Source organism: Notamacropus eugenii, chromosome 1 (assembly GCF_028372415.1).
Source record: "Notamacropus eugenii isolate mMacEug1 chromosome 1, mMacEug1.pri_v2, whole genome shotgun sequence".
NCBI classification, from domain to species: Eukaryota; Metazoa; Chordata; class Mammalia; order Diprotodontia; family Macropodidae; genus Notamacropus; species Notamacropus eugenii.
Window position 1 is genome coordinate 712,366,398 of NC_092872.1, and position 13,338 is coordinate 712,379,735.

General features: G+C 39.7%; 1 protein-coding gene across 1 annotated transcript; it reads left to right on the forward strand.

Moving 5' to 3' along the window:
* Positions 1 to 426: 426 nt before the first annotated feature.
* Positions 427 to 13,039, forward strand: TAT (tyrosine aminotransferase). Its single transcript, XM_072636512.1, has 12 exons — positions 427 to 530; positions 1,241 to 1,487; positions 1,716 to 1,820; positions 3,601 to 3,668; positions 5,790 to 5,948; positions 7,060 to 7,198; positions 7,823 to 7,875; positions 8,350 to 8,502; positions 9,382 to 9,510; positions 9,929 to 10,012; positions 10,992 to 11,090; positions 11,818 to 13,039. The coding sequence occupies exons 2-12, from the start codon at positions 1,253 to 1,255 to the stop codon at positions 11,956 to 11,958; spliced, it is 1,365 nt and encodes a 454-aa protein (XP_072492613.1). The 5' UTR covers positions 427 to 530; positions 1,241 to 1,252; the 3' UTR covers positions 11,959 to 13,039.
* Positions 13,040 to 13,338: the final 299 nt, after the last annotated feature.

Consider the following 13,338-nt stretch of genomic DNA (forward strand, 5'->3'; position numbering starts at 1 on the left):
CTTAACCTCAATTGCCTCATCCTGGGTCATCTCCAGTCATCCTGATGAATATCTGGTCACTGGATTCAGATGGCTCTGGAGGAGAAGTGAGGCTGGTGACCTGCACAGCCCTCCCTCACTCAAAACAAAGTCAAGTGCAAGTCATGTCATCATTTCTCTGATGCCATGGTCTTCTTCTTTGGCAACAAAGGACAAACACACACAATAAGTACCTAAGGAGAAGTCTATTAACCCTTAATAATCCTCTGTTCCCTTCCCACCCCTTCCATCTTCTATAAAGAGTTAACTTGGAGAATTCCAGTTGTTTGAAGTGAGAACAAATCCCTGACAGGGCACTGGAGGAGGAGTATTATAGAGACTTCACCCTCAACCAATTGTGAAAGGCTTTCAAGGCCAACACCCATTTTTCGGAACTATTTCAGCAATCAGGATTTGCTTCTGAGTTTATCACTGCAACTTGACAAGAGAGAAAGAAGCAAACTTTCAGATTCATCCCATCAATTTAGGGCTTCAATTCCATTTCTTAAAAGGTAAAATCCCAGTTTTCACCATTGTTTGCAATTCAGGAGATGCTACTTCGGTCACTTTTATATTGGTTCTTTTTCCATAGCAGAAAATATCTAATTCTGAATAACTCTTAATATCTAGCTCTTAACAGTCTTGTAGCACATTCTTGACTTGGCTATACAGGTGATGGGAACCAGTCTATCTTTCTTTAGGAAGAATCTCCCTTGGTTTGGCAGTATATTCAAGAGAAGGAGCATATATTGAGAGTCTGAATAATTATATATCTTAGTTCCAGTTCATCAGGATGCAACTGGGAGGAGAAGTTTAGGGCAGAAATTTTACTACCACTTTCGGTGAATGATCAAAAAATACCTTCCCTCTAACACCCCGAGATGGGAGCATTTTTGCCGCAATTGAAGTTGATTTGCTGACACCAGGCACTCATCTCTGAATATTTTCTGTCACTGAGAATATACCTTTCAAAATACTTCTTTTTTAAAAGAAAAAACAGCTTGGATCTCCCTTCCATTTGAGATATCTTACAACTTCCTTATTCATGTGGAATCTATCTTCAATGAGAACCAAAAGCAGGTTGAGGGCAAAGTAATGTGTGCTCAGAAGAAAGGCCAGAAGTCATCAGAAAATTGAATTCATGTTAGTGTACACATGCAAGAATAAAGAGACTTTCCTGTATTTTAATATTCATGGGATTTTTTTTGTTCTCTCTCCAAAGGCATATTTAGCAATGGACTCTTATGCAATCCAGATGAATGGCAATCATGATCTCTCCTCAGTCCTGGATGTCCACGTAAACATCAATGGAAGAAATACAGTCTTAGGAAAAATGAAAGGCAGGAAGGCTAGATGGGCAGTGAGAGCCTCTGATATGTCCAAGAAAACTTTCAATCCCATCAGAGCCATCGTAGAGAGCATGAAAGTGAAGCCGAATCCTAATAAAACCATGATCTCTTTGTCAATAGGTGAGTATTAGACCATCACTTACAAGAGAAGGGGAACTCAACTTCCTACTGGCTAAATTTATGTCATTGATTATCAGGGGGAAAAAATGAATAAAAAAATGAAGATGAAAGTTCAGATCTCTTGGTGGGTGGAAAGATCCAGAAGGAGAAGAATGTTTCTATCTTGTTCACTGATTACAGAATATTATTAATCTTATCATGGTTCCTTTCCTTCTTCCTCTAAAAAAGGAGATCCAACTGTATTTGGGAACCTCCCTACAGATTCTGAAGTTACCCAGGCCATAAAGGATGCCTTAGATTCGGGAAAGTATCATGGCTACGCTCCATCAATTGGTAAGTTTCCTCCACTTTGCTAATATCATTTAGGTTAGCACTTCCTAATGTTTTTTTCCATCTTTGTCATTTCTCTAGACTTCATTCTGCTTTCTGTTTCTGTCTTGGTATTCAGAGACTAAAATCAAATAAGCTTAAGGATGTGGGGAGAAGGTTCTTGAGAAGGAATTCTTAACTTTGTGTCATGGACTTTGGCAGGCTAATGAAGTCTATGGGCCCTTCCTCAGGATAGTGTTCCTAAATGCATAAAGCAAAGTGTATAACAATACAAAGAAAACCAATTTTATGAAATGTGGTTCTTAAAATATCTTTTTAAGAACCAAGTTTGAGAACCCCTCAGGTTAAAAACTTCTACTTAAGGGAATTCACTGTAAATCATAAAGGTAAATTGATATCTTAGACCCATCTTTGAGAAACACCTGATACTTCTTTCAGGCCTCACATAGCATACCATCAACTGCTGGGTTATATTTCTCAGATAAGTTTATCGTCATATTGTTACTGATTCTGAGGTTTCTTCCTCTAGTTGGAACCACCCCTTTGCTAATTTCCTCCCTCCCCTCCCTTCTCTCCCTCAACCACTCTAGGCTTGGGGAAGAGAACTTTCTGACCTCTTGGAAATAACTCCTTTGGTGCTCTCCCAATACTTCTTCCTGTCTTAAGATTCTTATTTAATTGTGGTCCTAGCCACGTTCTAGGCCAAATCCCAATGGCCGCCATACTGGTTCCACTTCTGGTCCTTTGGGAAATGGTATGGTACTGAGGAGAAGACAATGAGACCTAGGGACAACGAGTTTTTAAAAAATTATTTATTGGAATCTCATTTCCAGGTTACATAGTTTGGGATCTAGCTAGGTGTTCTAGTACCTGGGGCAAATTCATTTGAATGAGGGAAAGGGAGTCTTAAGACTCCTTAACATTCCTGTGAATCGTTGGGACTGGCTGGAGATAGAAGCTCTAGGAGTTGGGGGTTGCTGAAGAACTAGGAAAGCCAGAGTATTAAGAGGAGGTAAGAATTCAGGTAGAGAAGCCTGGAAAGATGATTTTATTGGGTAGAAGAGAGAGTAACCTGGAGGACTACCCATGACGGCAGCAAGGACCTGGGCAGGATTGAGTCAACTTGAAATGAAGAGAGGTGGTTACTGAGTGATGGTAGTTTAGGGAAGGTCAGAAAATGAAACTAGGGGAAGCAGTAGTATGCCAACTTCTCTCCTTAGCTCTGTGTGTCAAGATTTATGAAAGCGCTTCCATCCTTGAAGAATGTGCAGAAAGATGTTGTGTATTCAGGAGAAAACCAGGTTTTAGTGTGCTGAAGAAGAGATCTAGAATGAAGGGGAGCTTAACAACAGCATCAATAATGGAAGATTCCAGAACATCTAGAAGAAGTTGGCACCTAGGCCAAATCCCAATGGCCACCACGCCAGTTCTAGGTCTGGTCCTTGGGAAAGGGGCATGGTACTGAGGAGAAACCAATGAGATGTAGGGGAAACCAATTTTTTTAAAAATTATTTATTGGAATCTCATCTCCAGGTTACATAGTTTGGGATCTAAGCAGGTTCCTTTAGGCATTAAATTATTCAATATGTGCTCCAGGCTATTATTATCCCCACTTTACAAATGAGGAGATTAAGGTGAAGAGAATTTAAGTGATTTGCCCAGGGTCCATAGCGGAGGAAGTATCTGAGACAGAATTTGAATCATCTATTTTCTAATACCCAAGGTTTTGGGCAAGTACAGGACGGAAAACACCCTACATACTGATCTCCTCTTCTATTTCCAGGCTATCTGGCTAGCCGGGAGGAAATCGCATCCTATTATAGCTGTCCGGAGGCCCCTCTGGAGGCTAAGGTAACAAAATCAGTTTTGCAGACTTTCCACCACATACAGTGAAGGGAAACTGGGAGTTTATTCTGATATCTCTGGCTCCAGATCACAAAAGTGAAGTAAATGGATTCAGAAGATGGCTAATTGTCCTCATCCTTAAGCATCTCTAGGGATTTTGATAGCTAGCACTTTAAGGCTGACTATATATGACTACAGGTGAAGTGACTTGTCCCAGATTATACAGCTAGGCTGGATTTGAATTCAAGTCTTACTGGCTTCAAGTCATGATTGTGTTGGTAATGCTGCATTAAATTTATTCTTTCTTTTGTCACGTATGAAATAGAAAAATATACAATATGGTGTAGGAGGGGTTTAGTCATCAGATATAAAGGTTAAAGGACCAAAATTTACAAAAGTTCTTAATAATGACTGTTAGCTTATCACTGCCTAGAATTCAGAATAGTTTTATTCTCCTTAGGTACCTCCTGACATAGGCAGCTAGATGGTATAGTGGATGGAGTGCTCAGTCTAAATTTAGGAAGACTCATCTTCATGAGTTCAAATCTGGCCTCAGATACTTACTAATTATGTGACCCTGGGCAAGTCATTTAACCCTGATTTGCTTCAGTTTCTTCATCTGTCAAATGAGCTGGAGAAGGAAATGACAAACCACTCCAGAATTTTTGCCAAGAAAATCCCAAATGGGGCCACATAGAGTTGGACACTACTGACAAATGGATGTGGGCCTTGTAATTAGTTTATAGCTGCACTGGATTTCTTTTTAATCTGATTGATGATAATGCAATTAGCATTTTTATAAGACTTTAAAGTTTACAAAGCACACTCTTCACAATTCTGTGAGGAAGGAAGACAGTATAAGAATCGTTATCTCTGTTTTACAGGCGAGCAAAGTGAAGCCAAGAGAGGTTAAGTAATTTGCCTAGAATCATGGAGCTGCTAAGAAATGGAGTTGGACCTTTTAACTAAATCTGTTGTTCTTCCCATCATGTTGTTTTAGTTCTTTTAAAATGGATGGAGGCCATCCAATGCTACAGAATGTGTGAAAGTACTTTGAAAAAAAATACACTAAAATGATGAGATATTGTCTAACTATCATGGTCAGTGGTTAATCATGCCAAATTTGGGTTCAGATCCTACTTCCGACACTACAAACAAGTCACTAGAGCCTCAGTCTCAGAGACTACAGCTATAGATTATGAGTTAGATGGGTAGACCAAAGACTCTAGGTTATATAGTTTATGATCTATAATGGTGAAGGAAATTCCCAAACTGATGAATTACAAGTCCTTGACATCTTGACTTACAATTATCATTAGTACTTAAAATTGTCTATAGTCTCAACAATTGCTGAAGATAGGGAAAACAGAGGTTTGATGCAGTTAAATGGTTAAGATCTCTTGACTGCAGTGGCATATTGAATTGATGACTATGCCAAGATTGAGCTAACTGCTCCCCCCACCAATCCTCTGATGTTTTTCGTTGATATTTCCTAAGAGAGACAGGCTCCCTCTGCCATCTACGTCATAGCTCTAGCCAGGAGCAAATATGACAGGGAGAAAGTCCAAGGACAGTATCAGCTGAGAATTTTTCCCAACTCCAACAACAGGGTTGCATTTTTACAGGCTGGCTAGCTCAGGCATGACCAACTTTCTAATAAAGTTATATATATACACACATGTACATATGTGTATTTATATATGTTTACATAATATACATCACAAATATACACAGATATACATAAAACCTATTCATCTTCTGGTTTTAGCTCAGCATAATCAATACCGCTTCAATGAGAGACAATGTGGCATAAAGGAGAGTCTTGGAGCCAAAGCTCTGATTGAGGTTAAACCATTTCATCTCTTTGAAAATCAGTTTCCTCATCTACAAATTGAGGATAATAACACATACAATATCCCCTTGAAGGTTGCCGTCAAGAAAGTACTTTTCAATGTTAAAATGCTGTACAAATTTGAGTTAGACTATCACTGCCTAGAATTCAGGAATAAACTTCTTTCTCCTTATTTCCAACTCTCTCCTTTTTTTAAGTTGACTCTAGGATTCCTGTCTGTTCTCTTCTGTCATCCAGGAATCACCATTTTAATTAACCCCTTGTGCTCTATGCAGGATGTCATTCTGACAAGTGGCTGTAGCCAGGCCATTGAACTTTCCTTAGCTGTGTTGGCCAACCCAGGACAAAATATTCTGGTACCTAGACCTGGCTTCTGTCTCTATAAGACTCTGGCTGAATCCATGGGGATTGAGATCAGATTTTACAACTTGTTGGTGAGTGATCTTTTGGAGAACCTTGGAAAGAAGACACTTTAGGAAGGTTGTCTTTATTATTTAGAAACATTATTATTTAGGAATAGAACTGGTGATAGGCACCTTGTCACAGAGCTCATTCTGCCTTCCTATATATGACTGCTTATTTTATATATCATTGCCTATGACATATATTAGTGCTTTATGTATGAGACACTCAGAGCTCTGTACACTTACTAAGCATTTGTTGATTGATTCCTAAGTTCAGTCACATGGGACCCCCATGTTCTCACTGATACATGAGAATTTAAGGATCTATTACTGTCTAGTAGCTATCAACTTTTTTCCACTCTCTGTTAGGTTAGCTTCTTGCAAGACCTTTAGAATTTTGTTGTGTCTCCTTGGACTGCTTGGGGATTTTCGTCCTTTCCTCTGATTTTTGTCCCTAAACATCCTTTTCATTGTTCCAATTCTGTTTCTTTTAGTGGGTTGCCCTCCCCCCATTCGCCCTGTGTACATTTTGTTCGTTCATAGTTGTTTCCACATTGTCTTCATCATTAGAATATGAATTCTTGAGAGCAGGTACCTGCTTTTGCCTTTCTTTATATTTTAATTACTAGTATGAGGTCTGGTACATAGTAAGTCCTTAATAAATACTTGTTGATTGATTCTGTCTCCCCCTGAACTTCTAGGATTTCATAGGATGTTATGGAGGAAAGGGACTTTAGAGATTATATGGTCCAATTCTGTCACATAGGCCACACAGCTGATAAATCTAGAATTCATACTTGGGCTTTCTAACTCCACTCCACCAACTTTGTCCCTTCACAGAGCATGTGTGGGTTCATAATCTCCAGGCATATTGACTCAGATATGAGTGTGTTTGCTCCTATTTCAGAGGTGAAAGGTCTTGAAGTTGGTAACCAAAACCATAAATATATTTTATCATTTGAGCTAAATATTGCATTAAGTCATTATTATGTAAAAGTTTCAATTAAATTCATTCCAATAAGTATTTATCAAGAATCCATCATATGCAAGATATTATGCTAGAAATGCAAAGACAAAATGAAAAACAGTCAAGCCTGCAAGGAGTTCTCACATCTTATTGCAATCTTTCTTTCCTCTGCAGCCAGAAAAGTCTTGGGAAATTGACTTGAAGCATTTGGAATCACTGATTGATGAGAAAACAGCATGCCTTATTGTCAACAACCCATCAAACCCCTGTGGTTCAGTATTCAGCAAAAGGCATCTCCAGAAAATCCTGTCTGGTAAGATAAATTCTTTGATCTGGGCTCAGGTCAGCTGAAGCTCTTGTCAAAGGCTTCCCCTGAATGTGGAATAAAGTAGAGGACTCCCTGCCTAGGCTCAAAAGCAAGAAACAAGGCTATGGTTTAAGGCTGGGATGGAGGCATATGGAGTTAGAGAGTTGGTGGAGGGAAATGTGATGGATCTAGGGGGATGCACACACATGCATGCATATGTGTGTACATATACATATATACACATGTACATATATGTATATTACACTCATATATATGTATACACACACATATATATACACCCACAGAAGGAATGAGCAAGATGAGAGAATTTTATTCTTCCTTATTTTCTGAAATAAATAGAATTAGTTCATGGATTTTTTAAAAAGTTTATAGAGTAGGTGCCTGTACCAGATGAAATTTAAGGAAAAAAGAATTAGAGGATATATTCCAATATGTTAATGAATTTATAATCTCATTTGAGAAAATGACACATACGTACAAGCAATGGCTTGAGAAAAATGACAAGGCAATATAGTAAAAATACAAAATAATGCAGGACTGGTTGAGTATTTGAATCCTGAGGGACCCCAGGGCAGAGGAGTGATCGGAGCATGCTTCTCCTTTCTTTAGTGGCTGCAAGACAGTGTGTTCCCATCTTGGCTGATGAGATCTACGGAGACATGGTGAGCACTGGGCAAAAAAGTCACTCTTTGTTTCTACCCTAAGGAATCACCACCTTTAGATTCCACCTTTTAGTCACCTCTCTGTAAATTTCCTGTGTGTCATAGCCACTAATCTTTTTGACATTTCTTTCAACAAAATTCCTGAATATTCTACCACCACAGTCTGCCTTGCTAGTGTTCATTTCTCTCACGCAGATTCAATATGGAACCTGTTCTGTATTAGTGGGCTTGGGTCATACTCCTTTCTTTACAAACCTCCTTCTCTATTTCTAGGCCAACCGTCTTTGGGCTAAGCCCACCTAGAATCAGTATCAAGACCCAATCTCCTTGAGATCCCAATCATTCCTTAGCTTTTGAATATGGGCAGAAGGGTCAAGAGATAACATAAATCTGAGGACCCATGCTGACTGCAGAAAGGGAGAGAGATTCCCAGGAGAGCAGACAAAAAATATTATGAACTTTCTTCATCTTCAGGTGTTTTCAGATTGTAAATATGAGCCCTTGGCCTCACTCAGCACCAATGTTCCCATCTTATCCTGTGGTGGGCTAGCTAAACGTTGGTTGGTACCAGGCTGGAGAATGGGCTGGATTCTGATCCATGACAGAAGAGACATCTTTGGTAATGAGGTAAGGGCAGCAGATCTCTTGTTCAGTGGAAATTACATTGCTTCTTCCAACACACACAAATATACACACATACACACATATACATATACACACATACATATATACATACGCATACATATATACACATGTATGTATGTATATATCCCTTGTCTTGTACATACAGCTATAAAGAGATAGATGTGGGGTTTTCTGAACCAATTTTTTAACATTGAGAACAAGAACATATACAATAAAAAGTGTGCTAGATTTGGAGTCAGGGGTCTTGATTGGGATCCCTGCCTCACCACTTATGATCTCTGTGATCTTAGTAACCTCTCTGGACCTCAGTTTCCTCTGTAAAAATGACATACGAGCTCTTAATCTATGATCCTATGACCTTTTGACACTAAGACTTGGGGTTTCTGAGGAAGATATTGAATAAAGAAAAGCAACTATCACCCTCATTTCCTACCCCAAACTCAATTTCCCTTTGCTTCAGTTAGTGAAGAGATCTTATTCCTCTCCCACTTTGGGATTGAGTCAAGTCAAGTCAAGAAGCCTCTATTAAATGCTTACTATGTTCCAGGCACTGTGCTGAGTGCTGGAAATCCAAGTACAAGCAGAAAAAAGTCCCTATTCTCAAGGAGCTTATGTTCTAATGGGGGAAACACAAAAAATGAAGCTGATGGAGGAAGACGGAGGAAGGAAACGGTACATGAGCAGGGGCATGGTGGTAAATTCTGGAGAGTCAAGAATGGACCCTAGAGAGAAACGAAGACATGATTGTCCCAGGTAGTTTCCTTAAAATGGAAGAAGAAAAGGCAAGGACTTGACAACACATGAGCTACTTAGGTAGGGGTGACTTTGGAGGTACTGACTCTGCTTACTGGAATGTTCAAGATCCGAGATGGGCTGGTGAAGCTGACGCATAGGATCATGGGACCCTGCACTATTGTCCAGGGAGCACTGAAAAGCATCATGAGAAGAACTCCTCAAGAATTCTACCACAAGACCCTCAGCTTTCTCAAGGTAAGGGTGGCCCCGAGGTCTCTCGTCTTTGGTGAAAGGGAGAAGTCCATGAGGAAAAGTTTATATAGAATCCTGGGACTAATCTCATTTTATCTATGGTCCTGCCAGTAGTCAATATAATTAATCCTGGGAGGGTCAGGGCTGCATTGAAATGGCTGAGTCTGGGGGGGGGGGGGAGTGCTCTTTTACCTTTCCCTCATCCATCTTGGTCAAGATGGACACAGCAATGCGAATAATATTTTGGACCCTTGGCAATCTCATTCATTCCAGCCAAGAGTGGACATGATCTTTGCCCTGTTGACTCCTTTCATAAGCAAGTAAATGTGGGGTCTAGGCCCTCCAAATGGTACTCATTGAAATGCCTTGATTCTTCTTTTCCCCAAACGGTGATCTTTGGCCTCTGTCCTGCCTCTTACAGTCAAACGCTGACCTTTGTTATGGAGCCTTGGCTGCTATTCCTGGACTTCAACCTATACAATCTTCTGGGGCCATGTACCTCATGGTAAGCATGTCTCCACCAAGCACTGGATATGGTGTATCCTAGGTCAGAGGGGGAGCCAGATAAATTAGAAACACTCCCTCTTCCAATGACTTCACCTCTGTCTTAGTAGGGAGAGGATTAATCAGTGACTAAAACTGTCCCCACAGAGCAGACCCCTTTTCTTCCCTACGCATGCCAAAGTGCAATTTGATTTATTCAAGACTTGATTAAAAAAAAAAGGTTATTATGTCAGTGGCTGAAGTGATTTCGTTTCCAGTAGTCACTGGTTGTAGGTAGAACTGAGTTTTTCATTAATTTCAAAGACTACTTTTGATCTTTACATCCTTATAATAACCCTTATAATTGTTCTTTTTCCACTAACCCTTCTATTACTAAAAGAAGGCAGCAGTCTTAATGGTCTCTTGATATGGCTTCAGGATTTCTGTTAAGATTCCTCCCCTAATGCCCACCCCTTTAACATGTCATTTAATGTCTGCCTACCTCAGTTTCTTCATTTACAAAATGAGAAAGATAATAATAGCATCAGTGTTGTTGTGAAGATAAAATAAGGACAGAGTTGTGTAACCCCTATCCCAAAGCCTTATTGGTGGAGATGAATGCTTTGCCCTGGGTGAGGGGAGGGCACTCCTAAACGGGCACTCCTATTTAAGAGTCCCCAAAAGGAACTCTTGTTTAAAAAGTCCCCAAAGCAGGGACTGACTGAGAAAAGAAGCTCTCCTCACCAACTCTTACCTCACCACTCACCCAAGGTCAGTCATTCATCTCCACCAATAAGGAGAAAGTCCCGTACCGTTGGACTTTGGGACAGGGACTATCTTCTTAAAGCCCTTTGTGAACCTTAAAGTGCTATAGAAATATTAGCTATTATCAGATGATGGTTAAAGTGGACATTTTGGGGGGGGCTGTGCTAACTCTCCTCACTCCTTATAACTGAGAAAGACCTTTAACTTATGTCTCCTCCTTTCTGCTATGGATGTAGGTTAGAATTGAGATGGAACATTTCCCAGAATTTGAAAATGATGTCCAATTCAGCGAGAGGTTAATTGCAGAGCAATCTGTCGTCTGTCTTCCGGGAAAGGTGAGTGTCTCCTCTCTATCAGAATAGTCTCATGTGGCTGAAAGGTCTTGATGGGCCCAGGACCTTCCTGACTTAATTCCCTAAACTCCTTGTCATTTGGTTGGACTCAAAAGTGCACCTCTCAGGATCTCAAAGGACCATTCCTCATCCCTCTTCTACCCACACAGACCTGAAGACTGGGTCTAACTTTGATCTACTAATCATGATGTGAAGTTGTTGAGGGCAGAGATAATTTGTCTTGATCTGTAACCCTAATGCTTAGCAAGGTGCCTTAAACACAGTAAGTGCTTAATAAATGCTTGTTGACTAACTAGATTCTTTGCTTTAGGAGTGAAAGGAAGCCATGTTCCTTCCTTTAGATTAACACCCAGACTTTCCACTTGATCCTTCACAGAATAGTTTCTTATTCCAAAGGGGGTCATCTCCAATTGCCCCAATCTCTATCTTGCCACTGGACTCAGATGGCTTTGGAGGACAAAGTGAGGCTCTCGACTTTACACAGTCCTTTCTCACTTAAATCTAATTCATTTGCAAGTAATGGCATCATCTTTCTGATGTCATGGTCCTTTTCAAGAACAAACAACAAGCAACAATGACCTTATCCCAAGACATCTAAATTTAAGGAAATGATTTTTGGAACCTAGGGGATGAATGACCTTAGGAGTAGTCTTGTCGCAGGGTCAGATTTTCCAAAGCTAACATACATTCTTTTTTTTTCCCCTGGCAGTGCTTTGAATACCCCAATTTTTTCCGAGTGGTTATCACAGTCCCTGAAGTGGTAATGTTGGAGGCCTGCAGCCGGATCCAAGAGTTCTGTGAGAAGCACTACCAAAGTGTTGAAGGAACCCAGGAAGAGTGTGACAAATAGGCCCATCTTCCTTCCCCCATAAAGTGTGTACCTTCTGGGGCCAGGCTAGGCAGCGCCCTTCTGTTGCCCATTGAGTTGGATGCCTACTACTGGGAGAGGGGACACAAGAACATCCCAGTTCCATCTCAACACATTAGAACTCCTGTTGTTTCCTAGTCCCAAATGAACACACTCTGCCTCCATAAATTCTCCTAAAGTTGTAGTAAAATGATTCATTCCCCTAGTTTTTAGTCCCTCCTCACCTTTAGATTCCCTTCTCTTTTTCTCTGTGTAACACATCAGTAAAGCTCTAATCTGGTTAATATAATCTTGGGCTTACCAAGAAAGCACCATACAAAAAGTGAGACAAAGAGCAAAGAAATCATTCAGTCAATCAAGAATCGGTAAATAAACATTTATTAAACACCTACTATGTACCAGATACCATGCTAAACTTTGGGGATACAAAAAGAGGCAAAAGGAAATTCTTGTTCTCAAGAAGCTTCCAATCTAATGAGAAAGAGGGATGGAAACAGAAGGTTGAAGGAACTTTTGTCCCTGCCACTTTCTCATATTGTGTACCCAACATACCCAAATGACTTCTGGATCCAAATTCAGTCACCACCTCACTGACTCTAGGTATACCTCACATTATGTAAGAGATGTTACTGGAAAAAAAAATGGGTGTGGATCAATTTTTGGCAATTGTATTTTCAATGTATTTGCGGAGTTGGCTTTTTTAAGGAACCATGAAAGGAATCATTTCTATAACATGAAAAGTCCTTTCATAATGCAAATAATAACCATAATTTATCTGTTTTATGTCTATATTTTTGTATATTGGATTTTCTTAAAGTGGTGGATAAACTTTTATGCCAGAAAGGACCTTTTGAGGAGTTATTGTGCCAATCTGGTGAAAGCATCAGGAATTCTCTGACCTGTCATGGAATCACTTTTGGTGTAACTTTGATGTTGATTTATTATATTATATATTATATTATCTTTTAATATGTTAGCTAAAGAGCATTTATACTGATCAAACCCTTTGTTTTGCAAAGGGCATAAATTATTGGTTTTTTTTAAATAAATTTTACAAAGTCTACAGCCCTGTGGTGTGATTTTTCTCCTCTGCTGAGACAAAGGCATTCGCTACTCTCCAGAGGGCTAGTGAGGTTGACACTTACTTTACATACAATCAGGAATCCTTGAGGAATATCCCGTTTTGTAATTCCATTGATTCTTTTATAGCTTCAAAGTCAAACTAGATCTTATATAAAATGCTGTCAAAACATGAGTTATACAGTTCCTACAGTAATATTTTACATTACCCTTAGATTTTGTACAGCCCTGGGATAGCTTTAAGTAGCCCTCATGGTGTTAAATAAGTCCATCAAGCAAGAA